Raw genomic sequence first — 27,738 nt, forward strand, 5'->3', positions numbered from 1 at the left:
GCCGACTATGCTATTTCAACACCAAATTTATTTCTGTCCAATGAAGTAGGAGGGAGTAGGAAATGTGTACCTCATTTTCTGCCAAGATATTGTGTTTTTATTTTCAATAAAATAACTAAGAATTAAGACGTGACATCAACAATAGAAAAACTTAAAATTTTGTTGTAAACAACTGTTCTGTTGGAGACAGGCCACCTCCGCATTGGGATGGGATGGGATGCAAGGCAAGAGAAGGACAAATTGTTTCCGACATTGTATAATTTATTATCGGTCTTAAGAATACGAGAATGAATCTTTCCTTAACCTTTAACCGCCGGAGTTTTGAAACTCAAGTAAAGCTAGCTGACCGGAGTTTATTTAAATGCCCGCTACTTGCAGGGGTTTAAATCCACGTTTCTGCTCTACGTTTAAATGCCAGTTCCACTTAGAGCGCCTGAGCATTGTATTTGGAATTGCTCTATCTAATACAATTTTTATGATAAATGAATGGAATTAACTAAATAATTCTTCACACAGCAGTTCTGCAGTATAAAATTTTTCCGCTCATACACGTAACAGTTCTGCAGTATAAAATCTTTCCTGTTTGTAACACTTGGGCTTGTTAGCAGAAACCCCATGCCATAAAAGTGTGCTGGCCATAAGCCTATATATTTCTATCTTCACAAGTTTCTCAGCTTATTCAGGGTATTTGGCGGAAGTTGATACAAACGAAAATTGCCTGCCCCCTACTTTCTTTGAAAACCCTTTATTGCTGCCAAACAAGCGTCTTCCATTTACTGGATCTGACGATTCTGAACAGTTTCATCCTGCTATCATCCTGCAGTGCGAAAGTGTCACATAGGGACTTTCGTCTTACCCTTATGCGCAACAAGCTGGAACATGCTGTAATGTGTCGCTCCCAACCACAACGCCCATTAGGTCGACCTCCTCTGTCATCCACAATATTTCATCTAGAGGAGGCCAATCGACATCACTGGCCGACCTCTTGTGACATGAGAATGAAATGCAGTGTTTGTTCTGCACGTGGAAGGAGGAAACGTGTTCAGACGAAGTGCGAGAAATGTGATGTGGGACTGTGCATTCTCGGGTGCTTCAAACAGTACCACACGAAAGCAAAATTTAGTTAGACGACGCAGGGGAGTAGCCTGTACAACCATGAAACAGATAACAATAACAACAACAAAAAAGGTATTGTACATTGCATTTACTGCCAAAGAAATAACGGGATGCTTTTAAGCCATTTAGAAAAGAACCGGGATGCCATCCCGTCGCATCCCGCCCCACCTGAAGCCCTGGGTACACTTTTATCATTTATAGTTTTGGGTAAATCGTTTTAAATGAGAAATAACAATGGACCCAGAATCGAACCTTGAGGAACACCGTGTCTAATTTTGCCATGTCGAAAATTCATTGAGCTAAAGATTTATATTTGTAATTAAAACCGTTTGATATCTATTTCTGAAATACAATTCAAGCCATAGCTTAGCTTTATCTTTCATCCCATAGAACTCCAATTTTAACAACAGAACCTCATGATTAACAGAATCGAAGGCCTTTTCTAGGTCACAGAAAATGCTTCCTATTAAGTTTTTGCTGTTTAAGGTCTTACAGATTTCATTCACTAACTTGTATATAGCCTCATCTGTTGAATATTTTGTTCTAAAACCAAATTGTTCTTTAACTAAAATATTATTGTTATGTGCTCAATCAATTGAATGTTCATTGCTTTTTCTAATACATTAGAGAACGAAGTTAAAAGTGATACAAGCCTATAGTTGGAAATATTTGATTTATCACCTCTTTTAAACAGCGGTCTTATTTCTGAGTATTTTAAACTATCTGGGAAAATTCCTTGTGATAATGAATTGTTGCGTATGCCAGTCAAAGGTGAGCTAATGAAAAAATAACTCTTACTTTAGTGGATATTTCATCATATCCATATTTTTTTTTTATTTAAGAGATTTAATTATATTTTCAACTTCCGTAGTTCATAAAGATTTAAGTTTAACTCTTAACCCATCACCGCTGGCGGGCATTAAAATTCCTACTGAACTCCTATGCTGAAGAATATTTAAATATTTAAATTTCACTTAAATTGTAACAAATTGGGAAAACTGGAGTTCGGTTTTTCAAATTTTGACACTTCGTTCAGAAATGTATTGTGACATGTTGCGCAACGGATCACCCTTCCCTCCCCAGCGGTACGTGGCGGCATCGTAGCGCTGTCGTTACTATGGTAATAGTCGAGTCAACACCCCGCCCCTCTCCCCGCGGTGATGTAACACGCAACTCAGCTGTGACACGGGTAACAGGCAACAGCGTTACCCATTGCATAACAGGCGGGCGCTGTGACTATATAAGGGAACTACACAGCCGCCGAAGTCAGTTAAAGTGTATCCGCGGCCGAAGACAGTTCTCCAGTCAGCAGTGAACGAGTTAAAGTGTATCAGCGGCCGAAGACAGTTCTCAAGTCATCAGTGAACGAGTTCTCAGGTTCTAGAGTTACGAGTTACGAGTCAGCCAGGCAGTCAACTAGCATTTGCAGTGTAGCACTTGTGATACTGCCGATGGCAGTAATTGTGGATCTGTAAATTGTGTGACTGTAAGAGCGAATGTGAAATAAAATTCGCTGTATCAAATACGGCGTTAAGTTATTTGTCGCGTTATACACCCAACACGTGACAGTATATAGAATTGGTAAGGGATAAGCTGCCGAGAAAAACACCTTGATACATTTACGAAAACGACGACACCTCGGGTGAGGTGAAATAATATGCAACAGAAATTTTAAATGATTTTTTCTTCTTTTACTTAAAAAGGAGACTACAGCGTGTGATTTTAACACGAATTAAAACAGTGTAGCAGCTTTTAACACAGTTTTAGTAAAATATCTGTAACATAAAAACACCTGAAATGGTCCTTTGAGGTCGGAACATGTAATGTTGAATTGTAGAATGTAAAAAGTGTTGCAATTTTGATGGAAGATAAACAATGGACGCTAATTGGAACAATTCCAACGGGATGCTAAAATACAGAATCATACAATTGGTGTGTTGATCCACACTGCTTTAAAATTATTTTTGGCATAGTAAGCCTATAAGAATTATGAATGATAATATCATATTATCTTAGAAGTTCAGACGGGTGTGTTAGTCGTGAAAATATTCCACACAGGTTGCCACATTACACCAGTACACAATTTTTGGCAGACAATATGTTGTTTCTGTAGTTTTGATTTCTTCGCAGCTGGTGGAATCTTGCTTATAAAATTTCTTTCTCTTAGACGGGGCACTATTTAGTCTGGCGAATGTCGACCCGGCACTTTGTTTTACATATTTACATTTACTTTTAATTTCACTTCATGGATCCAATCATCTCCCCGTAGGGCTGGATATAAAACATGTCACATATCACAAATATGTTATGTTCTACAGCATTTGCATGTTTCACAGAGAGTCCCTCAATTAACTGAATTCCGATTGACAAATACGTTCTATTCAGGTGTACGACGTACGTGACCGTTACACTGCAGATAGCTCACACTGGGTGTCTGCAAAACTATTAAAAAATCATAAATACATGAAAAGAAGGTTCGGTACTTTTGTCCACTGTTATGAATTCGGGCGGTCCCTAGCTTGGTTACAGGCGCGGCGCCAGATGTACAGGGAACAGATGGCGAAAAGCACCACGGTCATAGTGATTTAAATCCCTCTTTTGTTGCTGAGAGTAGAGTGTGTAGTCGGTAGGCGGGTAGGGTAATAAATTTCATAAAATGTCAGTACTGGGAGAAAAAGTGAAAGATGATTGCCATGTGTAATTACCAAACTCTGAGATTTTCAGCTAGAGTGTGATACGCAATTCACTTGAATTTTATCTTTTCTCCTGTCTTTTTTGAAGGACCACAAGGGCACACCTCGATGACCACTTGTGGCCCTCGGACCATAGTTTGAGAAACCTAGACAGTCTGCTCACATGTGGCGGTAAGTTTGTCAGCCTTACGCGCCGGCAGCACTTTGCTCCCCAGGAAAATTACTTAATTAATTCCTGGTACTCATTTATGTTAGAGGCTGAGTCAACTCTAGGGCCTAGTGCGGCTGAAAGAATTAGGTCAATTGAAAAAATCCAGTGACCTCATCGGAACTTGAACCCGGGACCTTGCCGCTCGTAGCATAGCCCCTCAATCAACTACGCTACCGCGTGCCACCTGAACAGAAGGGGTAAGTATAGTGTTTCTCTTAATCTGAACAAGTTGACATTCATCTTGCCAGCAATTGCCATGACTGAAAAATCATGATAACCTATATTTTCTAACGGTTTCTATATCTATTGACTAAGGGCAATGGGGAAATGACCTCACTCAACTGCAGTATGTTAACCTTTAAGGGACGGGCCATTTAAATTCCGGCAGTGGTAGCGGGACGGAGTTAATTTAAATGCCCGCCATTGTAGAGTAATAAAAATTGTAATCATGTTACTCAAAATGCTGCGATTTCTACAATTTTTGTGATAAACGAAACTAATAAGCTCTGCCTTTATCTAGAATGAATATAGAATCAGATATTGTAATTTACAGGTTTTAGAATCTGTAAAAATTGTTACACTGATTCCAAATTTTTTTGCCCCCAATTTTGAGTGTCTGTCCACAAATATGCAGAAAGTTTCTGCACAAAACTTTTCTGCAGCATAAATGCATGCTGCAAGACATCCTATCTTCCTGTCTTATCTTTCTAAACGGGAGGAAGCTAATGTTTGTACGGCACATACTGCAGTCACGTCATAACCTTTCTACTACTGCACGAGTGGGCGCAAGTCTTATCGTACTTTGTACTTTAGAAACACTGCATGTTTATATCTCGGGCTAACCACACAGAGGTACTCTTCTTGGAATAGCCCTGCAATGCCTTTCAGTTTCGTCTGTACCGCATTCTGAATCGGTGAGATTTATGAGCGGCCTTATGAGGAAAAGACTGTACCTTATGGATACATAATATGAGGAAACGATGTTACCAACAGGAAGTATCAAGAGATTAACTTCAGGAAGGATCAAAAGGTTATCGCTTTGTCCTTCACCTCTGCTGTCACAAGAAAGAAGCTTGTCTTTTACTAAGAACAAGACAGCTGTGGAACCTCCAAAAACTCACGAGGGTGATGCAATGAATGACGGTAGTCAGATTACTCCAGAAGAGTAACGCTCTAACTGGACCAGATATACAGGAGTGTCCCAGGAGGAATGTGCCAAACTTCGGGAGGGTGTTCCTTATGTTAAAGTATGCCGATATAACCCAAAACACCTATGTCCAAAGTTGAACGGTTACGGAGATAATGGCCCGAGAAGTGTCAAACTTTGACCGGGGTTACACACTTGTTGATTACAAAATACATATTAAAACTGGCAGGAATATGTGGATTCTGTAATGTTAATAATGTACGTAACATCAAACTAACTTGTGAGTGACATGAAGCCATAAAATTGAAGTACAAAAAACTCGCATGCCATCTCAAAGTTGTCGTTAAGAGTTCCAAGCACTGTACATGACACATGAATGGTAAGCGATGACGTAACGTGCTGACTGCGCGTTCTGATAAAGCCAACTCCATAAGCACGGATAGGATGAATCACGGCAGTCAAGGACAAACAGAGATAATTCCTCTCAGCTGATAGGTATAATCCGTGGACCCGCCAGAAGACCACACTTTTCTCGGGCCATTATCTCCGTAACCGTTCAACTTTGGACATAGGTGTTTTGGGTTATATCGGCATACTTTAACATAAGGAACACCCTCCCGAAGTTTGGCACATTCCTCCTGGGACACCCTGTATATACCCCACCCGAGCGTTACCAAGACGCTTTTGATATCGGCGCTGCCTGAGTGTCCATTAAGTGGAGCAGAGCAGTCTGATGCGAGGAGTCGGCCGCTGCCGTTGCTAGGCAGAGCACTAATTTTCTTACAAACAGGGTTTCCTTACAATTGTGTACATTATAAAAGAAGTATTAGTTAATTTCAAGTTGCAGTATTCAGACACCCCGCACTGACTCCCAAGGGAACCGCTCGCCCTGCCAACCTGCAATCTCTCCTATTACCGGGATACAACATTATATCGGTGTAATTCAGTATTTTCGAATTCACCGTTCGCAGCTACATCAAAAATATTTTTTGCTTTCCATTTCTGCTTTATTTAATTTGATATTGTAAGCAAACAAACTCAAATTTTAGTCGTTTAGGATTAACCCTGTTAAAAAAATGCACTCATTAATGGATTCTTTAATATAATATTTACTGGTTATAAACCACTCTAGCCCTAAGAAATAACCAAACGTTTACAGTAAAGCGTTTTTGAGGTTTACAATTAACTTGTGTCTGTCCCTCAAATAAGAATGATTACAGAACAGTATTACAAATAAAACTTTCTTTCATTCTAGTATGTAACATTAAGGTCCTACGAATACTGATTTCACGGATGCATTTGGATACAATTCGCTGTGCATAATAACATCGAAAGTATTGAGAATTGACGACCCTCATAATATTGGATTCGTATACCGTATAATAAGATGATAAAGTTGTACATTTTAAAACGTAATTAAGGAATTCCTTACTTAGAGTGAAATATTTTATAAATGGGTTGAAATTTTTATTTTAACTTGAAAAGTCAAAGAATTTTAGGTTAAAATTATAAAGATTTCGTTGAAATCTTTCAAAATTCACATAAAATTCCGTATATTACATTCCAATCGTTGAAAATTTCTAAATTTCTTGAAATATTATGTTAATCGTCAAAAAATCTGCTAGAATTCCGAAAATTTGTGTGAAATTTTTCACAGAATGATTGATGTTATTTATATTAACTTTAAATTGAGAAAGAAATATTGGTAAAAATTACATAAATTAGATTGAGGGAGGTCAAAATTAGTTTAGAATTCCTTAAAATATCATGAAATCACTAAAATTTGATTAAAATTAATTAATAATTAAATATTGTCAAAATATTGGATAGAATTCCATGAATTAAAGTGGAATCCTTGAAAATTTCTTCAAATTCTCTATATTAACTTGAAATCTTAAATAATTTTTGGTCAAATTTTCATAAATTACTTTGAAATCGTTCAAAACCTGGTTTATATTGGAGAAATTTAACTAAACATCTATCAAAATTGACTTAAATTTCCCTAATATAATGTAGAAATCGTCAATAATTTGGACAGTAATTCATTTAATAAGAAGAAATCTTTCACATATTGTGAGTAAATCCCCATATTAACGTAAAATTGTCAAAAATTTCATAAAATAGGATGGTTTTGTTCAAAATTTGTTTAAATTATTTTAATTACCTTACAATAAATGAAAATGTTGTTAAAATTCATTAAATAGTATAGTAATTATCAGAAATTTAAAGGAATTCCTTATTTATAGTCAAACATTTTATAAATTGGTTGAAATTCTTTATTTTAACAAAAAAGTCAAAGAATTTTAGGCTAATATCATACAGATTTCGTTGAATTCTTTCAAAATTCAATAAAAATTCCATAAATTACCTTCGAATCGTTGAAAATTTCTTTAAATTTCCTGAAATATTATGTAAATCATCAAAGAAGCTCTTAGAGTTCCTGAATTTAGAGTAAAATCTTTCACAAAATAATTCATATTATTTATATTAAATTGAAATTGAGAAAGAATTTTTGTTTAAAATTACATAAATTAAATTGAAGAATGTCAAAATTAGTTTAAAATTCCTTAAATTATCATGAAACACCTCAAAATTTGATTAAAATTAATTAATAATTAAATACCGGAAAAATTGGATAGAATTCATTAATTTAAATTGGAATCTTTGAAAATGTTTTGAAATTCTTTATATTAACTTGAAATCTGGAATAATTTTTGGTCAATAATTCATAAATTACTTAGAAATCTTTCAAACCCTTTTTTATATTCGTTAAATTTAACTTAACATCAATCAAAATTGACTTAAATTTCCCAAATATAATGTAGAAATCGTTAAAAATTTGGACAGAATTCCATTTAATAAGAAGAAATCTTTCACATATTGTCTGTAATTCCTTATATTAACCTAAACTCGTCAATGAATTTTCGGAAAGAATTTTATAAAATAGGTTGTGTTCGTTCAAAATTTGGATAAAATTCCTTAAATTAAATTTGAATGTATGAAAGTTCTATTAAAATTCATTAAATAATACAGTAATTATTAGAAATTTAAAGGAATTCCTTATTTAGAGTGAAACATTTTAAAATGTGTTGAAATTCTTTATTTTAACTTGAAAAGTCAAAGAATTTTAAGTTAAAATTATATAGATTTCGTTGCAATCTTTCAAATTCAATTAAATTTCCTTATATTACCTTCGAATCGTTGTAATGTTATGAGGTGACCTCGTGACCTCACCCTATCTACATATCTATATATATATACCAACTGATTTATGTATTATTTATTTCATTGGAAAATATAAGAATTGAAGGAATATGTATATCTATGTATTATCAATTTAATCATTTTATTACTCATATATGAATAAAGGCTTAGCTACAGGATATAGGATGTGGTCCCAGAAAACCCAAAGCGAGTAACACAAGGAAGCCAGACCACATAGACTTCCTACACGGGAGGGCTGACAAAGGATGTCGCCAAGATGAATAACTTTACCGAGGGCTAAAGTCAGAACACTTGTTATAAGGAAATGAATCACATATCCTGTATCAAGTATTCAGCAACATGCAATCACTTGCTAGTTAGAGTGAAACATTTTAAAGATTCCTTGAAATTGTTTATTTTAACTCGAAATATTCGAAGAATTTTTGGTTAAATTTATATAGATTTCGATGAATTCGATCAAAATTCAATTAAAATTCCTTAAATTACCTTCGAATCGTAAAATATTTTTTTAATTTCCTGAAATATTACGTAAATCATCAAAGAATCTGTTAGAATTCCTGAATTTACAGTGAAATCTTTCACAAAATAATTGATATTATTTATATTAACTTGAAATCGAGAAAAATTTTTGTTTAAAATTACATAAATTAGGTTGAAGAAGATCAAAATTAGTTTAGAACTTAGCGCCCCTATATACATTTTAGGGGTCACTTTGTGACACTTAGTGGCTGGTTATTCCTTTGCACTGACATCTGTGATCCTGAAAGAAGATAACTACCAGAAACACTTGCACACCTTGTTTTATTATATGCTCTAGATTTATGTACATAAATTATAACAAGAACAGACATTTGCACGTCATGCCGCGCACTAACAAGGTGGTGTGCTGAGTAATGAACAGTAATAATGATTTGTTTTGCACTTGTACATGGTTAAGTTTTGGCACTGGATTCTTAAAAATAAAAAGTAGCAAACTCATGTTTATGTAAAACTGTGTCAAGAGATGGTTATGGCAGACAAAATACGTGTCATAACTAGAAAGAAACTTGTAAAACATCAGCAGGTGGGATGAGCATTATCATAACAATGGCAAATCTGGTGCGGGGTACTGGACTGAGAGTTGGCAGTTCGTTAGAAATATACACACCCATGCTTACCATTGACAAACGAGGAGTTTCCTAAATACTTCCCTAAGACTCCGATATAATTTACAAAATTAAATGTGACTCAATATCGAACCAATTACATAATGTATTACTATGTAATCTTTTTTCCTCTCTATGGCTCTACAACCTGTTGTTGGGCCTTGGCCACTTTTCAGTTTCTTAATCCTACACACAATCCGTAGGCCTTCTTGGAAGGGCAATCGGCCCATTGCAAGGCCACTACCCACACAGAGAATAACACAGACACAGAATAAACACACACAGACATCCATGCCTCGAATGGGATTACCCACAATCCCAGTATTCAAGTGGGTGAAGATGGTTCATGCCTTAGACTGTGCAGCCACTGTGATCGGCTGTATGTAATTCAACCGAGAGAAAACTCAGAAATATGTACCACTTTTGACATAAACTGAGCCAACTTCATAAAAAACTAGTTTACATGATCCCCATTTAATTACACTGATAAAAAATTGATGCAAAGACAGTGCATATGCTTTCTCATACATGACTGACCTCTACTGTGTTACACTGGAAACAAAACTGATAGTTAAAATCTGGAAGTTTGTGATGATGGTACATTAATATGAAGATTATGTTTGTGGAAATTTCCATCATTTTGTTTTTATCTAAAGCACCATCCTGTTTTCATCTAAAAACACAATATTTTGGAGACTGGATTCTGTCTCCATCTTCAGGTGGAGGAACCTAGTCAGTTGGGCCCAATTGAAGAACCTAGTTCCTATCTCCAGACACCTGTACCAACACTAGATAGGCTATACAAGACAAGCATAGCACAAACCATCTGCAAGAGCTAAGACAAAACATAATATTAACAACTCCACGTGTATGAGGCTCTCATAGATGGTCTGTGCTGTGCTTGACTTGTATACCCTATCTGGTGTTCGTATAGGTGTCCTGAGATAGGGTTAGCTCTATTGATTGGGCCCAACTGAACAGGTTTTACCTGAGGATGGAGACAGAATCGAGCCTCTAAAGCGTTGTTTTCAAATAAAAACAGGACATTTGATAATCTGAAGAAATATAATGCCCGAAACTGATAGTTGTTTGGTAAACCACTGTTTGCTGCTAAGTACTGAACAATGAAATCCATCTGTCTGGTAAGTCTGATTTTGAGAAAATTTGTACTTCACGTTTTTGACCCTAGAGCATGTACTGTTATTTCCCTGTAGATAACATCTATGTAGTTTTACTTAGGGAAATGTTTTCCATAAAATTGCCGAATTCTAATCAGAATTGTTTGAGCCGTTTTCATGATCGTCATTTTGCATTTTGAGGCCCGTATTTTAGGAGCTAGAATGTTCATGTCTAACAGGCATAGACTAAACTGTTAAATATCGAATATGAATGAAATCTGTCCAACTGCTCAAGCACTAGCAACTGTTTCTTAACCGGGGGGTGGTCTTAAAACATGTAATTCCATCAAAAGGGTAACTTTTTGATGCTCAAAAAAATGAATGTAGAAATTCCCAGCAAATATAAATAATTACAAAACAAGATCTAGATAAGTAGTAAGAGGAAATGGAAACATGAAAATAGTATTTTTTTATTCTTGCAATGCAAAAGTGCAAGACAGCAACGCTGGTACTGATAATGGAATTAATGTAGACCACATAGAAACAGAGGCAGCAGTTGTTCAGTGGTTACTGATAATAAAGTAAAGAATGATTTTAAATTCTTCTCAGACTTTTCTGTTCTCTCAACATAAAGAGAAAAGGTAAAGCTATCCCTATAACAGACCCCGGAGGCCCATAGGGTTGTGAGATGTTGAGGCTCCCACATTTTCTAGACAATCTGCTCACAGATGGTGGTGAGGTTGTCACCCTTATGTGCTGGCAGGCCACGCTTAACCCCCAGGAAGACTCCTGGTACTTATTTCTTTTAGAAGGTAGGTCGACCTCAGGGCCATAGTGTGGATGGAAGGGTTAGGTCAATGAAAAATCCAGTGACCTCATTGGGATTTCAACCCGCAGCTTTCTGGCTTGTAGAATAGTGTCTCAACCAACTTGAATTGTATTTTCTTTTTAAGAGTAATATTACAGTGTGCTTTATAGGGAGCTAATGTCCATCCTCTTGACTGTGACTTCCTGAATTAATGTGTAATGACTGTTCTATTAAATATATGTCTACTCTGCTAACATGATTTTATTGAAATATTTTGACTGACTGTGTCTCTTTACTTGAAGTCGCAACGCACTTTTATATCTATCTATTTAAATACTGGATAATATTTTAGATAAGAGGTACATAATTGTTGTGTCTAACATTTAATATATTGTGTGCACGTGTGAAAAAGATGAACTCCCTGTTAGGAGGTTATCACAGTACAACTCTTGTACATGGTTACCAACATTTTAGAGAAAACTGCTGTCTTAGTCTTATACTACATGGTTTTAATCAATAAGATTAAGGTTCAACATTTGTGGTTTCATATAACTTCATTGGCATAAATGGCTTTGTAGATGCCTTGGTCACAGACATTAGTAGGGGTGGGAAAGCCAGGCAACTGCCCCTTATTCTCCCCAGATTTGGGGGGAAAATTAGAACTGAAGAAAGAAGGGTGTCTAGCAAATACCAAAGATTATGATTGATTAAAAAAGAAATGCATTCTTCTATCCTGAATGCAAGAAGGTTATCAGTACAATTCGTTTTAATGATTTAATAACTCTGTTAAGTACATTTTCTGGCAGTACACCATTGGAAGAAAACCTGGTCACACCCATAGCTCTGGTATGTATTTTTCTATTCTACTTTGTAATTTCACATACATAAATCATCAGTTTCTTACTAATGCAACTGAAATTTAGGCAATGAAGTCTTTTTAAGTGAATGCTTTGCAAAAAATGGTACTACTATCCGACATTGCATATACTTTTTCTGCCTTCATCACATTAACCCCTGATAGTGATGTAGGCCGATAGTCTGTCCAAAACGTTGAATACTAACTACACGTTCACATGGTTCAATGTGTGAGATTCAGTCACCAAGAAGGCTCCAAAACTTGTATTGTTAATTTTAGTGCTGTCCGCGTTCTCAAAGTCAAAGTCACATTGTGACTGACGGTCAGTCAGTCTGTCTGTCTGTCTTCGTGTCTGCTTTCTGCATTATATTCTGACATATAGACCCATTGCTAAGCAGTGACTCTGTAAATAGCAGCCGTTGCTAGGTAACACCTGCAACAACAGAACAGCAGGATTGTGCAACCTGTTTATAAGCATCGGCTCAGTATAGGCATTCCCATGGAAATGAACATTCATGCAACAATAGAGGAATGGTGATTTTGACATGGTCCACTCTGAGGAGTTATCTTGAAGACAATTTAGTTGACCAGTTGGAAGTCAGCCAATGAAGAGAAGACTAGAATGTTGGCGTGAAATGGCTGCTAGCCTGAGACAGTTCAGTTGAGTCAAGCCCTGCAAGGAAGAGCAAGAAGAAACTGCACTATAGTTGAGTTGACAGTTGACAAAAGTTCAGTTGCGGGATATTCGCTGGACAGTAATTATGTGAGTGTGGGAGCGGAAGAATCTCCACTGTTAGAAGCTGTTGCTATGGAATGGCTGGTGAAGACAGCAGGCTAGGAAGGGCTTACGGATGCTGCTGTGATCTGTGAAGTGTGGAGATTAGTGATAGCACTGTAATTACTTGTAGTTTCGAGTGGTGTGTACAGGTGGTCATTAAATCTATTCACCAATCCATACCCCATATATAGTCACACATACGCATAACAATATGTGACTGTCAGTTCTCCTTGTTGCCTGATTTCCTAGTACTATCATCACAGACAACAAAATGACATTCTGAAAGATAACAGCAGTGCTACTGTTCTGTGTCTGAAGAAGAGGTTATTCTATTGAGATCAGTTTATGATCATATGCATATGAAGGAATATTATCAGCATAACTGGTCATAATAAAAACAGAGCTAGCTCAGTAATTATTTGTAATATATTTTCAATTTATATATGCAGTTGTCCTTTTAAAATTATTATGGCTCATATTTTATTTAATCTTACTAATGTGATCTACAAATTTAGAATCAAATTTTAATAATCCAAAACTGTTTGTCATTAATTGATAATCATAACAAAGATGGCTGCTGATGGTACAATTTTAAACATGTATTCAAGAGTCTGTTACACCTCTCTAACTTGTATGAACATTTAACATAGAACTGGTNCTCACGGACTCATACAATTTTGTATATGTACTTTGAAGATTATTTTGATATGTATTTTAAGGACCATTTACACATCCNATAGTAAGTTATTTAATTTATGTTTTAATTTAATTTTATTTATTATTATTATTATTATTATTATTATTATTATTATATGCGATTTTATGATGTATAAGTTTGCCTATCTGCAACCTGAAAAATTGATGTTAACCTATTGTTGCAACTCACGGACTCATACAATTTTGTATATGTACTTTGAAGATTATTTTGATATGTATTTTAAGGACCATTTACACATCCTGGTTATATACTGTATGGATCTATGGAAAATAAATAAAATGAATGAATAAATAGAGCTTTAAGGACGATCACGTCCAAGATGGTGTTTGTGACATATATCAGCATACCAAAGGCAATTTTTACTGCTTGAATAAAATGCAATATCCATGTGAGTTTTAAACTCAGGAGTCCATATTCAAGTGAGTGATTATCTGAATAATAGTCATTAAATCACCAGCAATAACTCCACAGAGTAGTGCTTGAGATGATGACAGTTGCTTAGCCACTTGAGAACTTCCCAGAATTTTATGGAACCCAAAGTTTCATTACCATGTTCAGAAGAGCCTGCTACTGGTCCCTATCCTGAACTAGATGGCTGTAGTCAGTAACCTCACATTCTATTCCTTTAAGAGCCATTTTAATATTATCCTCTTATTCGTGTCTAAGTCTTTATAGTGGTTTCATTCCTTCAAAAACTGTGTATTACCATACATGCTACATTCTCTTCCCATCTCATCCTCCTTGATTTGATCATTGTTTGATGAAGACATGTATTATGAAGCTTCTCATTATACAATTCTCTCAATCCTCCTGTTATTTCATCCCTCTTAGTTCCAAATATTCTCCTCAGCACTCCATTCCCAGTCATCCTAGACACAAATACTGTCATCAGGATCTCAGTCTGTCAATTTACTTGTTCTCTATTTGTAACACCTACATAACAATTAGATACTATAGGGTTCTGACAATGGTGTATAACACACAGAGGTAATGGGTTTCCAGACTTTGTCCATCGTCCGGATTCTAAATACGAGGCTCGTCCACAAAGTAAGTTTCCCTGGGGCCGTTTACAGAAACAAAACACAGTTTCATGGAAATATTTATTGCAACAGATACAGCAAGTGTTCAGCTATTTTTCAACATAATCGCCACTGGAATTGAGACATTTGTCATACCGTGGGACCAACTTTTGAATACCTGTGCCGTAGAAGTCTGCCGCCTGGGATTGGAACCACTGTGTGACAACCATCTCCGCCTCTCTGTCATTCTCAAAACGCTGACGCTCACCGGACAGGAATTTCTTGAGGTGTAGGAAAAGATGGAAATCTCTGGGAGCGAGGTCCGGGCTGTAGGGTGGATGATTAAACACCTCCCAGCTGAACTCCTGCAGGAGACTTGATGTCCGTCGAGCCGTGTGCGGCCTAGCGTTATCATGCAGGAAGACAATACCGGCACTAAGCATCCCGCGCCGCTTGTTCTGAATGGCCCGTCGCAATTTCTGCAGTGTTTCACAGTAACACTCAGCATTCACCGTCTCACCTCTGGTCAGGAAGTCGACATGGAGAACGCCCTGTCTGTCCCAGAATACTGTGCACATCACTTTCCGCACCGACAACGTATGCTTGAATTTCGTCTTACAGGGAGATCCACTGTGATGCCAATGCATTGACTGCTGCTTGGTTTCTGGGGTAATGTGTGCAATCCACGTTTCATCACCTGTGATGATCCGGTACAGAAACTCGTCGCCGTCATCATGGTACCGCTGCAGAAAGGTCAATGCTGACTCCATGCGCTTTCTTTTGTGTTCTGGTGTCAGTTGCTTCAGCACCCACCTGGCACACAATATCCTGAACAACAGGTGCTCCGTGACAATTTCGTGCAACAGGGAGCAGGAAATCTGCGGGACATGACTGCTGAGTTCCGCAATTGTGACACGACGATTCTCCATAATACGTTCCCACACAAGCTCCACCAGGTTGTCTGTAATGATGGATGGCCACCCACTGCACTTCTCATCATGCACAATTTGTCGACCTGCTGAAAATTGTCTGCACCAGCGATGCACCATCTGCTTGCTCATGACGTTAGGCCCATAGACCCGGCACAGCTGACGATGAATTTCGATCGGCGCTATGCTCTTTGCATTCAAAAACCTTATCACTGACCGCACTTCACAGTCAGCGGGAGTTGGAATAAGAGCCTCCATCTTCAACAGCTGCAACGATGCTACTGTGGAAACGCGGGAAATTCCATTTGTGCATGCGCCATGCTACGTCATTGCTCTATCACATACGTGCAGTCACTTCACGCAATATAAGGTTTGCTAGCTGTGGGATGAGTGGGAAACTTACTTTGTGGACGTGCTACGTAACTAAAAACACAACATTTCAGAAACTGGATTTGTTTCCGTCCTCAGGTGAGGAAAGACACCTACTCTGTTGGGTCCCTTAGAAAGAGCTATCTTCATTCACTGGACCTTTCTAAGGGACCCAACAAAGTAGGTGTGTTACCTCACCTGACGGAAACAGATCCAGTTTCCGATACATTGTGTTTTTAGTTATTTAGAATCCAGACGAGGGACAAAGTCCGAAAACCCAGTATCTCTTTGCAACATAACAATATTTAAATTTTATGCCATTGACAATGATTTAATATTCCTAAATAACCAACCTGAAGATGCGCTCCAAAGCAAAGTTTCATACATAAACACTTAATGGGGCTGCCCTTGAGAACAATATGCTAGTACCAGTATGTTTAGGCAATATCACAAATTTTGAGTCCATTTAATACTTTATTTCCTTTGAGTATTAATCCATACATTGAACTGCCAAATAATCTGTAATGAGTAATGGCTCATAAATTTGATATCCACACCTGTGAGTCAATGGCTATGATAAATATGCAAGAAAAAGGACAAACAGTACAAATTAACATTGAATTCAAGAACCATGTTCTGAAAAAGACAATGAGAAGAAAAATTTATAAGACACGTAGATTAATCCATTTTTTTTTTCATTCAAGATAGAATGTAATGTAATGCCTTTAATCACACCATCTCTTTTCTTTTGTCATTCAAAAACCTCTCGTAATTATGCAGTGATTTTGACACTCTCTGCATTCAATTTTCTCTTGAATGTTTCTCAGCTTGGCTTTTGTACTGCCACAATGGAAGGAACAAGGTTACAGCACTCACTGCAGTATTGGGCAGATATCACTCTTATATATATATATATATATATATATAGTTTCTAACTTTATAAAACACTCATTCACCTTAGGTTTCTACCCCAACTGAATATAATCTGCAGTAATTGATGCAACTTATAACCAAATCTAGGTTTGCTTCACACAGCCACCCTCTGAGTCCTTTGTTAACAATGAACACATCTTCACTTGATGATTAAAAACACTTTAACTATATTGTCTGTTATTTTCTCCTTTTTCATATTAAGAAAATCTGAAATGAATGGGTGACACCATAATAATATGTAGTATACCTAATTTCCTTGTTTCAGTTGTTTAACATAAACATTATATTATGACGTCTATCGGGAAGTAATAACATTTCAGTCATTTTCGTTTATTTTAATATGCTGTAGCAAATATACTGCATCAGACTACAACCAGTAACAGCATCCTTGAAACTGATGACGGAATGTTGAATTCAAGCTGCAACCTTAGGTGGAGATGATAAAAGTGCATTAGCCCCACTTCTTCGTCTCTTCAGCTGTTTCCAGAATCTTCTCTCCAGTTGTTTACCCTGTAAAGTGAAGACTGAGAAACTAAAAATTGTATCACCTTCAACATTTTTGTGATTGGGGGATGCTGGTGTTTCTTAGTTCTGAAGGGCAACAGGAAAAGGGTTGGGCTTAGCTTCCACTGATTTGTCTCTGCATTTACCACTGAATTTATTTAAGATATGAAGGTGTCATAGCGGCTAAAATGGACAAAATTTTCTTGGGCTATCAGCCGTATCAACTGGCTGAAAGCTCAACAACCATCTTTGTCTCCATCATCAGCGTCTGATGTGACATAAGATTGAGAACTTCCCCTCTGTATCAGCCCATGGTCCATGATTAGAACTGAGCAGATGCCAATGGAGTGCTAATGGCCTGTCATAAGTTTATCTGTCTTGGTCCTATCTCTGGGTTAGTTCATGTCAGCACTGCTTTATCATGTGAGTTACAGGTAACAGGACCAGCTAAGACTGAAAACCGCCATCCATGTTGAAGTTTCTGGGTTGAAGCCTTATCTCAGTTGCCTTCTTTATTAAGTGGTCCATGGCCTGGCACTTTATCCAGTACAGTGGTTCTGCCAAATCTGATCTTACGGCCTGTTTAAAATTTATGTTCTGCAACTGCTAATTTATCCATATCGGATATTGGTGGGAAAGCTAGAAGGAAAGAGGCCACTCGGAAGACTAAGGTGTAGGTGGGTGGACAATATTAAAATGGATCTTAAGAGATATAGGATGGGATGGTATGGATTGAATTGATCTGGCTCAGGATAGGAACCAGTGGAGGGCTCTTGTGAACATGGTAATGAACCTTCGGGTTCCATAAAATGCTGGGAAATTCTTGAGTAGCTGCAGATTTGGCTTCTCCTCAAGAAGGGCTCAGCTCCATAAGTAAGTAACTGCTGATTTATCTGTCTGGTCCAGGGATATATTCCTCGTATGCACCCTGCACCAGGACAAATGAATCTGGATACAGGACAAAGACAAAAACTTATGATTCCACTTGTTAGCACTCCATTGGCCCATGTTCAGTTCCGATCACGGGCCATGGGCTAGTGTATAGATCTTACATCACATCAGACCCTCACAATGGGGAATGTCGGTAATTTTTAACCACCTGATGCGGCTAATAGCCTGAGAGGATTTTATCAACTTAAATTATTGACTTGGGATGACTGAAATTGAATGATAAGTGACAGAAAACGAACAGTAAGTGTGAGCTCCACTGTGTTTCCTTTCTGTTTCTGAGAAAAATATTTTAGCTCATATGTAATTGCTGGAAGAAAGTTGAATGTGTTGCATATTTTGGTTGCTGTTATGTTAAAGACTGACATTTTCACATGTACTACTTTATGTTTATAAATCTTATAATTACTTTTACGAGATTTCTGATGACACTGGAACTTCCTACAGTATTCATTAGTTCATCCCCCTATCTACATTACAGTTTTGTATTATGATGTTCAAAACTTTGAGTGCCATGGGCCAATGACACTGACTTGGCATACTTGCAAACTGCAACAGTTGAAAAGATCAGCCTGTTGATCACTTAGTACAGCAGTTCTTGAGTCTGATATATCAATTTTTAAATGAAATGTTTCTATATCTGTGATCATTTGAAGGTCATTTGAGGAAACTATTATTGTTGGTTTTTCTGTGTGACTGCACTTATCCCTTGATATCTGTAGCAGGTATTTCTGTGGTTGGGTTTGGCAGTCAGAGGGTTTGCATTTCAAATGATATAACAACATGAAGGCGATCAAAATGTCAATCCTAACCAACATAACAACAGACCTTACATGAGTAAGTTTACATTCTGATGGATGTGATGCTGTGCTGGATGGAGGCAACAGGTTCTCCTAACTACAAGGCTGTATGGCACCACAACCCAAAAGGATGTAATCTTAATATTCACCACTGTCAGATCTTTAAATATCTTATACGAGTTTCAAATTCTGTTGGCAATGGGCTATGGGCTGTTCATTTGTGAGGAAGGTAAAAGTAGGACTACCTCTGTTCATAAATACCAATATGTGTGTCAGAGTGGTGAAAGTACATTTCCCCATATACTAGAACTGGAGATGACAGGCGACCTTTCTATACAGGCAGTGTTACTGTGTGATGATTTTCCACTTACCCAAACAAGAGATGGGTCGATTCTTGGTTCAGGGCCAAATTAATTAAGCTCTAACAGGTTATAAACCCTGGCTCCCCAGTCTGTAATAAGAGACTATTGGTAGGCCATCCAAGTTGCACCCCCAAAAAATTAAAAAAAAAATATATATATATATATCGAATATTTCTGACTGCACTGACTGGAAGGACAGCATGTCTTTGAGGTATCTGAAAATGTGTGAAGAAGGAAGTTTAAGCTCCATACAAGCTTTGATAATGTGACACTCATGTCTTTATGGTTTTATATTTGATGAAGTTCTATTATCATCACCATCTATGACTAAGTGATGGAAATGTATATATCAAAAGCAGTACAAAACTTGCAAGATCTAGATGCAGATGGAAAGAAAATCTTGAAGAACATCTTCCAGATATACGAAATGGAGGTGCAGAGTGGATTCAGCTGACTCAGGATAGTATTTAATTGTAGGTGTTTAAGGATATTATGATGGATATACAAACTCCATAAAAACATTTGATTTGTTTCATTCTGGTCCGTCATACTAACAATTATAAATACAAACCACTCTGTCCAATGTGAAAACAACACAGCAAGCCATGAACAAACCCTGGATGACATCAAGAACCTCCTCATCAAGATAGACAGGCGGCACAAAATCTGCTCCATACAAGAAGGACGATAGGAGTACGGACACGAACCTACGTGGTTTAAAAAATTTTAACTATTGACAATAAAGGTTTTTTTAAATAACATCTAGAAACTTTTAAAAACTTTACAACACCAGGAAGCTACTGTGATTGTGAAAAGTTCGACTTTATGCATACTGTGCATTATAGGATATAAGTGTATGTATTTTAAATCAAAACATCTATTATGATGGTAGTTTCCAGTTTGTAATGATCTTCCCTCTGAAGATGGCCCATAAGGACCGAAACATGTAAGGGAGATAAGTTTTAATGTAGTAAAAACTTATATGTCATATTGGATGGAGTGGTTTGTATTTATCCATAAAACAAGTTTTCCTAACCAGGTGGATAATTATTAGTTACATATGGTGACCCTGCACCATGGAGTTCGAAATACATACGTTCTGTCGGCGTGGGGTGAGTTGTCGAGGCAGGGTGGTTGGGATATCATCCACCGTGTCCCTGTTGAACAAACGGAATAAGGGTCTACCACCTGTCCCATCCTCAGTGCTCCTCCGGCCACTCAGGAAACCAAGACTGCAAACAATCAATCCCACTGCTTCAGAAGCTGGGGATCAGATTACTGGGGTTTTGGACTTCATCCAATTTTAGGTAATAGAGGACATGATGTTTTGGAAACTGGATCCGAAACGTCATGTCCTCTATTACCTTAAAATTCCGGATGATGGAATAAGTCCAAAACCCCAGTAATTCTGTGTCATCCACCATCGTCAGAACCCTTAGAATCTACTTGGGCATCACATGCTATGATGCTTCATTTACAATGTCTGCAGAGTGGATAGGAACATGTGGATAACATCCAATGCGAGAAATCAAAATGAATAAACGGTTGCAGCAAAATTCTAAATGATGTGAATCATATTCATTGTTCTATTGAGAGTGAAACATTTAAAATGTCACTCTAATTCACAGATTTCTCAGCCATCTATTGTTCTGCCATGCAAAACAGAGATATCACTGAACTGCATTTAATTAAGGGGAAAATTCCTGGCTGGAGCCCCCAGTACAAAGTGATTATTTTCTGCCTTAAATTTCTCAACACATATTTATTTTTACTCCATAGTTATTGGGCATCCAGTAGCGTAGTTGAGGCACTATGCTACAAGCCAGAAGGTTGCAGGTTCGAGTCCCGATGAGGTGAATTTTTTCAATTTACTTAATACTTCCATCTTCACTATGGCCCTGGGTTTGACTCGGTCTCTAACAGAAATGAGTACCAGGAATCTTCCTGGGGGGTAAAGGGCTGCTGGCGTGTAATGCTGACAACCTCACCGCCATCTGTGAGCCAAGTGTCTAGAGAAAAAGCAGCAGGGGTGTGAAGCTGACCACTCACCTCTAGTTAGTGCCAAGGCCAAGAAAATTTAGATCTATATATCCACTCCCCCATGCGCCTTCATGGCTTAGTGCTTAATTAGTTAAGCATAGAGAGAACTTAACCTTTTACAGGCTGTTCTTCCAGACTTGGCCTATGGGATGCATATGAGAAGTAGGAGGGTGGTGGTCGCAGTTGCAATGTGGGCTCTATATCCCAGCCGGTTTAACACCAGGGACAGAGTCCTCTTATATCCACCAGATAGGAGGCTTGGTGGGTCACAGAGCTGGTCTTGATGCTGTGGGGAAGAGAAAACTCTCTTGCTGTGCAGGGGAATTGAACCCTGATTCCTCAGGCATCCAGCTTGTAGACCGCTGCTACACCGAGTGAGGTATCCCGGTTCCTCTGTGTTCTGCTGTCAAACTGTGAGTGCTTACAGTCTGCTGTTCTTCACTCGATGGGGCTCCTCTCGCCATCTGCGCAGTCGTAGTCGGTTGAAGAAGCCAGGACCCTGCTGCTGCTGCTGGTTGTCCACTGGTGCACGATGGTAATTGTCAGCAACACCGCCAGACTCGCTGCCCTGCCAGCAGAACGCACAACAAAACACACATCACCGGACCTACTAGAGTTCATTACCTTCCCCACCTAACCATGCAGGAAGGCTAACAAATATGTTCTTATACATTTATGCTTTTCTTGTTTTGTTCCTCTAGTTGGAAGCAGATATCAATTTAATATCTTAGTTCAATGTGGGATAGATGTCCATGCTCACCTGTGAGCAATCATTTGTATGGATCTTTACCCTCCAATGCATGCATTACATTCTCCTTTCACATAGCTTTTAACATATTCTCTCTAGTCTGCTTCTGATTTGAAATCAGACATCTTCATATGCTTTCTGGCAGTTATCTGGCCAAACAGATATATATAAATGCAGATGAGGAAATGAAAATTTAGATGAATTTGACACACACTGAGGAAAAATGATGAACAGCGATCAAAGGATGCACTTCAGGGGAATCCTCAGGGAAACGGAGCAAGGGTGAGACCAAGAAACAGCTGGAGGAGATCCACTCTGAGAGGAAAATGGAAGAAGTTGGAATGAGCTGAGGTATTTAGTGTCAGATCAGGATGAGTGGAAAAACCTTGCAGATGACTTAGACTCCTGATGTAACTACAGAATATCATCATCATCAGTTCAAATCAGAAATTCTTGACAGCCAGCAGACCCATATGATGTTCACAATGAATTATAAGGTTCGTTGTCTAGGATGACTTTTTATTCCTTAGTTGCATAAAGTGTACACATACCTCATTCAAATGTTTCATCTCCAGGACAAGTGAATGGATCTCAACAAAATGTTATTATTGGTTCCTACACTAAATGTTGCTGGGCCAGGTGTGACGGGTGTGTGTGTGCCTTGGCAGGTATGGCTTACCTGTTCAGGGGAAGGAGTCTCCTTTTCTATGACAGGAGCAGGTGTTTGTGTGGGGCTATCTGTATCCTCTTCCTCAGGGAGGGGCTCCAGTCTCCTCCTAGGAGGAAATCCTCTTGCACTACTGGAGAGTGGCGGGGTGGCTAGCAGTTCATCCATCATGAGCTCCGTGTCGTCATCCCCGACCCCAGCAGACGAGGTCGAATCTGCAGGCGACTCTTGCTGGAATAAGGTTCCTGATCACTAACTTACTGGCTGATAGACAAACAAAGAAGCAACTAACTGACTGACTGAATAACTCTATGGAGATGAGTTGCCTTTTGCTTGGCTACTCAGGAATTTGTATTGAATCCAGAGGTTCATTACTGTGTTGAAAAGAGCTCCTCCGCAGGTCCTTATCCTGAGCCCATACAGCTCCATCCTATTTAGAGAAGCAACTCACTAATTAACTAAATCCATGGAGCGAAGTCATTCTTGAGTACCTAATATTCTCTGTTTTTTACAACCTTCTGTGAAACCTTCTGTGTCATCTGAAGATTCATCGCTGTATACAGAATGTCCCAGGAGAAAATGTCAATATTCTGGAAGGTCATAGTATCGGACATTCTAAGCAAAAAAAAAAAGTACAGGTACATGAGTCCTATTTCAAATGGTTTCCAAGATAGAGCTATTTCACTGTACAGTTAAAAAATTGTTGCCAAGAAAGGCATATTATGTACAGTTTCTAATACTGGTATTTATTGTTCAAGTGACGAAGTTGGTAGAGTTTAGGTTGTATAATACATTTTCGAAAATTGTGCTGTCAACATCAATGCACTTTGCAACTCATGTGAGAACATGGCGTGCTGCTCGTCTGTACAGTGTACAGTGTACTGCACAGTGAAATAGCTCTGTCTTGGAAACTGTTCAGAATAGGACACATGTATATATACACTTCTTTTGCTTAGAATGACCGATACTATGACTTCCCAGAATACTGACCATTCCTACTGGGACACGCTGTATAGAAGAGTTGACAACTGATCCATAGCTTGAGTTAAGTTTGGTTGTGACCAAAAATTTGACCCAATTCCAAGGTGCTATGCTGTAACTTGTAACATCACCGCCCTGTAATTGAGGGACTGTTAGCCCTGCCCAAACATCAAACTCTAAGACCATCTCTTTAAGCTCTCCATAACTGTTTATGCAATATAGTCACAGATACTACCCATAACTGGAGGCTGTTCCCCCATCCAGAATCGGAGTATGCCCTATGCCTCGGTGAGTAACATCATCATGACAAAGATACTGAGGACAAGGGATAAATGGTGTAATGTTGGTTTAGTGGTCATTAACACTTCGCGGACCAGTGATTTAAATATTTAAATCACCCTGGGGACCGGCATTTTTAAACATACTACCCTAACTTGTGCACTGTTCACTTTAAAAATTAATATAAATCTCCTAATTAACTTTTTGAACTAAAATTTTTGGAGAACACTAACCAATGCTCCTAGAAGTGCTTGAGGGTGCGATATTTCTGGAAACTTTCCCCTTTGTGAAGTGGCATTACACAGAACTTGCAAATGTAGACATACTCCTTTTTTGTGAACTGTGCAAACACGGCATTGCCTAGAAGTATTCTTCCCCTTGGAATGTTCACTCTTCACAATTTTCACGAGAGTATTTTTCCGCATATCACTCAAGAGTCGCCCTGGGGGGTCCACATGAGCCCTTCATAGGGAGGGAGTTGATGGGCCCGGTCGTACTAAGTCTTTGTGTGACCCTGGTTCTGCCGCCACCATCTGGACTGTAGCCCAGGCCTTTGCCACATTAATCAGAAATGCTTTGTATTTCAATTCTGAATCAGGGTTTAGATTTTTTTTAGATTTTTTGCTGTCACTGCAATCTTACTACGCGCAATGTTATTACCCGCATTATCGTTGGAGCTACTGTCACTTTTACTGTCTGTGGCCACAATTCTTTGTTGTCCCCCGTCACTGTCGCTGTCTGAATGACAATTAATCCATTACTACACGTCTCACAAGGCAGGTCAGCTATGTCATCGGAGGAGAATTTGTCCTTGATCCATTCTCCCCACTAGCTACTGGCTGATACACACAGCTTGAAGAAGGCAAAGGATTTTCCTTTATAGTCGGTTAAGTAAACAGCGAGGTCAAGTTACTGACTGCTAACTAAACATTCCAGAGTCTTATCACGCATCTGCAGGCGGTTGCATGCAATGTAGGTGGCGCCAGAGTGATGTATAGTGTGTTGCAACTTATCGTGTTCTAAAAGCCTGTTAACACACGAACAGTCTGCCATGTTTAAAAGCGATAAACCTTTTAAAGGGTGCACGGTCCGCAAAGTGTTAAGAAGTGAAACTTGGCAGACACATTGCTGAATCAGAAGCTAGCCATCATCACAACTCTTTTGCAAAATGGATGCCATTCAGTGTGAGATGCTCACCAACACTGCAGATGGGAACACCAGCTCCTCGTCTAGTTCTCCCCCACTGGTTGGGGTACCCCAGACTTCCTCACCAGATGTGGCTGCCGAGGTGGAGCACTCATCTCCGGACGATGTCGTGTTGGGATCGGGTGGTGAGTCTCCACACACAGGCTGTTGCTGAGTGTCGGCTGTCGGCCTCAGATACCTGTAGCAGCCAGATCAACTTGTGATAATGCTCAATTATTTCTGCTCAAAATCTTATGAACAAGGACCAAGTTTCATGTTTGTGCTCACAGACAACACTATTACTATCACTGTGTCATAGATGGCATGAATCATCAAGCAGCCTACCTGGTAACACACGTACATACACTCTCACCCTTTAAATAATTCTGGCCCTACCTACCTACCTATACACATGTAGTGTATACACCTATATGTAGTGACATGATGGCTGAAAGTCAGATCAGCGGAACAAGAAAAGGTGGTCATTACTAGGTAACGGCGCAGTTTTCTGCGTGGTCCATTTCCCAGGTTGTATAACAAGGACCAGCAGCAGCAGCAGGCTCCCAGAGCTGTCAGACAGCAGAACATGGCCATGAGTCCCATGGGACTTATAGCCGAGAATAACTGTGCTGGCATGAGCAGAAGTCATTCAGTCAGTCAGTCAGTCAGCCAGCTAGACAGCCAGTGCCACAAGTTGCATACCTAGCAAAGACTAGTGATGACAGTTCACAGTTGGCCATGAGAAATCTATTGTTAGCAACTGCTACCTAGTAATGACTAGTGGAAACAGAATAACAAACAGAAGACCCTATGTATGCTGCATTTGTAGTGTTCTATAGAGTGTGTAAATTAGCAAGACTATTAGAAAGAGCTAATAATGTTAGTCACTGGATTAAGGTTTGCTCTTTCTAATGGACCCAACAAGGTGTCTCCCAATGGAAAAAGTACTGGTTCTGAAATGTGGTGTTCCTTAGTGTTGTTTAGAATACTGGATGATGGACAAGGTCCAGAAAACCAGTAATCATGAGTAGATAGCTTTTGTATTTAAAACTAATTATAATCGCTTAACCCTAAGACATAGAGAAAAGGAGACAGGAATCAACAACATAACATAACATAACACATTATTTTACATATAAGACTGCACATTTTGCTGTTGGTGCACATAAACACTAACAGTGGCAAGAGTTGAGAGACATCAGCTCACCTGTCCAGGAACATGGCTGCTCTTGAATCTTCACCCAGTCTCTCAAATAGTGCCATCTTTTCCGCCACAAAGGATCCTGCTCTGACCGTCCAACCCCTCAGTGACTGTGTCACCACTTCCAAGTGGGGGGGACCCGCTGGAACACATATAGGCAGCTTCTTGATATTCTGATTATCTGAAGATTCTCAAACACATGATGCCTGGCAAGAAAACAGTGTATGTGAAACTAAGGATAAAGTTGTCCCTGAATTTAATTAAGCATTATTCCAGGACCAAATGTAGGTGAAACTTGGGTTTAAGCCCTGACTACATTACCCCCAGGAATGAGCCCCAGTACCCATGTGATAAGAGGTTGGCTGGGTGCACTACTGAACCATTCTGGACACTGTGAAGAAGAGAAAAATATTGTCACGTGTCTTGAGTTCGAATCCTGTCGGTCACATGTGTAAGTCCAATCCCACTTCTGAAACACCAGTTGTCAAGTGTTCGGTGTATAACGCGACAAATAATTTCACGCCTTATTTGATACAGCAAATTTATTCCACTCGCTCTTGCAATCGCACAATTTACAATCTGACAATTACTGCCATTGGTAGTATCACAAATACTACAACGAAAGATAGCTATTGACTGGTTAACTGACCTAACTTGTAACTCGTAACTGCTGCTTTGAGAACTCGTTCACTGCTGATCACACACTAATCCTCGCTTGCTGCTCAGCCAGCTTTTATTCCGTTCGCTGTTGCCTGTTGCCCGTGTCACAGCTGCGTTGCGTGTCTCGTCACAGTAGGAAGCGATGCCACGTAGCCCGTCACCGTAGCCAGAGCTGCCACGTCACAGTAGGGGGAGGGAGGGGGTGTCCTCCATTGCGCAACACATCACAATAAATTACCTTTGCTGGGACTTGAATCATCGTCTAGCCATCCAGACTAAGGCCTATTACCCATCCAAC

The 27,738-nt window shown here is 38.8% G+C and overlaps 2 protein-coding genes across 6 annotated transcripts in view; both read right to left on the reverse strand.

Annotated features, from left to right (window-relative positions):
• Positions 1 to 12,741: 12,741 nt before the first annotated feature.
• Positions 12,742 to 16,021, reverse strand: LOC111871710. The gene is made up of 2 exons (XM_023864986.1): positions 15,532 to 16,021; positions 12,742 to 12,752 (listed from the first exon to the last, which is right to left on the reverse strand). Exons 1-2 carry the CDS (start codon positions 16,019 to 16,021, stop codon positions 12,742 to 12,744), a joined length of 501 nt encoding a protein of 166 aa, XP_023720754.1.
• A 367-nt stretch (positions 16,022 to 16,388) lies between these two features.
• LOC111871707 overlaps positions 16,389 to 27,738 on the reverse strand; it is a 157,054-nt gene continuing 145,704 nt past the window's right edge. For 4 of the 5 annotated variants that reach the window (XM_023864979.2, XM_023864977.2, XM_033754364.1 and 1 more), the window contains 6 exons: positions 26,787 to 26,922; positions 25,592 to 25,778; positions 23,147 to 23,365; positions 22,145 to 22,287; positions 20,776 to 20,911; positions 16,389 to 17,575 (listed from right to left, as the gene is read on the reverse strand). In XM_023864979.2, coding sequence (XP_023720747.1) covers positions 17,480 to 17,575; positions 20,776 to 20,911; positions 22,145 to 22,287; positions 23,147 to 23,365; positions 25,592 to 25,778; positions 26,787 to 26,922 — 917 coding nt within the window. In that variant the 3' untranslated portion in view covers positions 16,389 to 17,479. Of the gene's footprint in view, positions 17,576 to 20,775; positions 20,912 to 22,144; positions 22,292 to 23,146; positions 23,366 to 25,591; positions 25,779 to 26,786; positions 26,923 to 27,738 lie in introns of those variants that run through there. The other variant, XM_023864981.2, reaches the window with a different exon arrangement.

This window comes from Cryptotermes secundus, unplaced genomic scaffold (assembly GCF_002891405.2).
Source record: "Cryptotermes secundus unplaced genomic scaffold, Csec_1.0 scaffold349, whole genome shotgun sequence".
Taxonomy (NCBI): Eukaryota; Metazoa; Arthropoda; class Insecta; order Blattodea; family Kalotermitidae; genus Cryptotermes; species Cryptotermes secundus.

Bases quoted from the DNA above. Each gene is read 5' to 3' on its own strand.
- LOC111871710 (XM_023864986.1), bottom strand. From the start codon at position 16,021: ATGGAGGCTCTTATTCCAACTCCCGCTGACTGTGAAGTGCGGTCAGTG.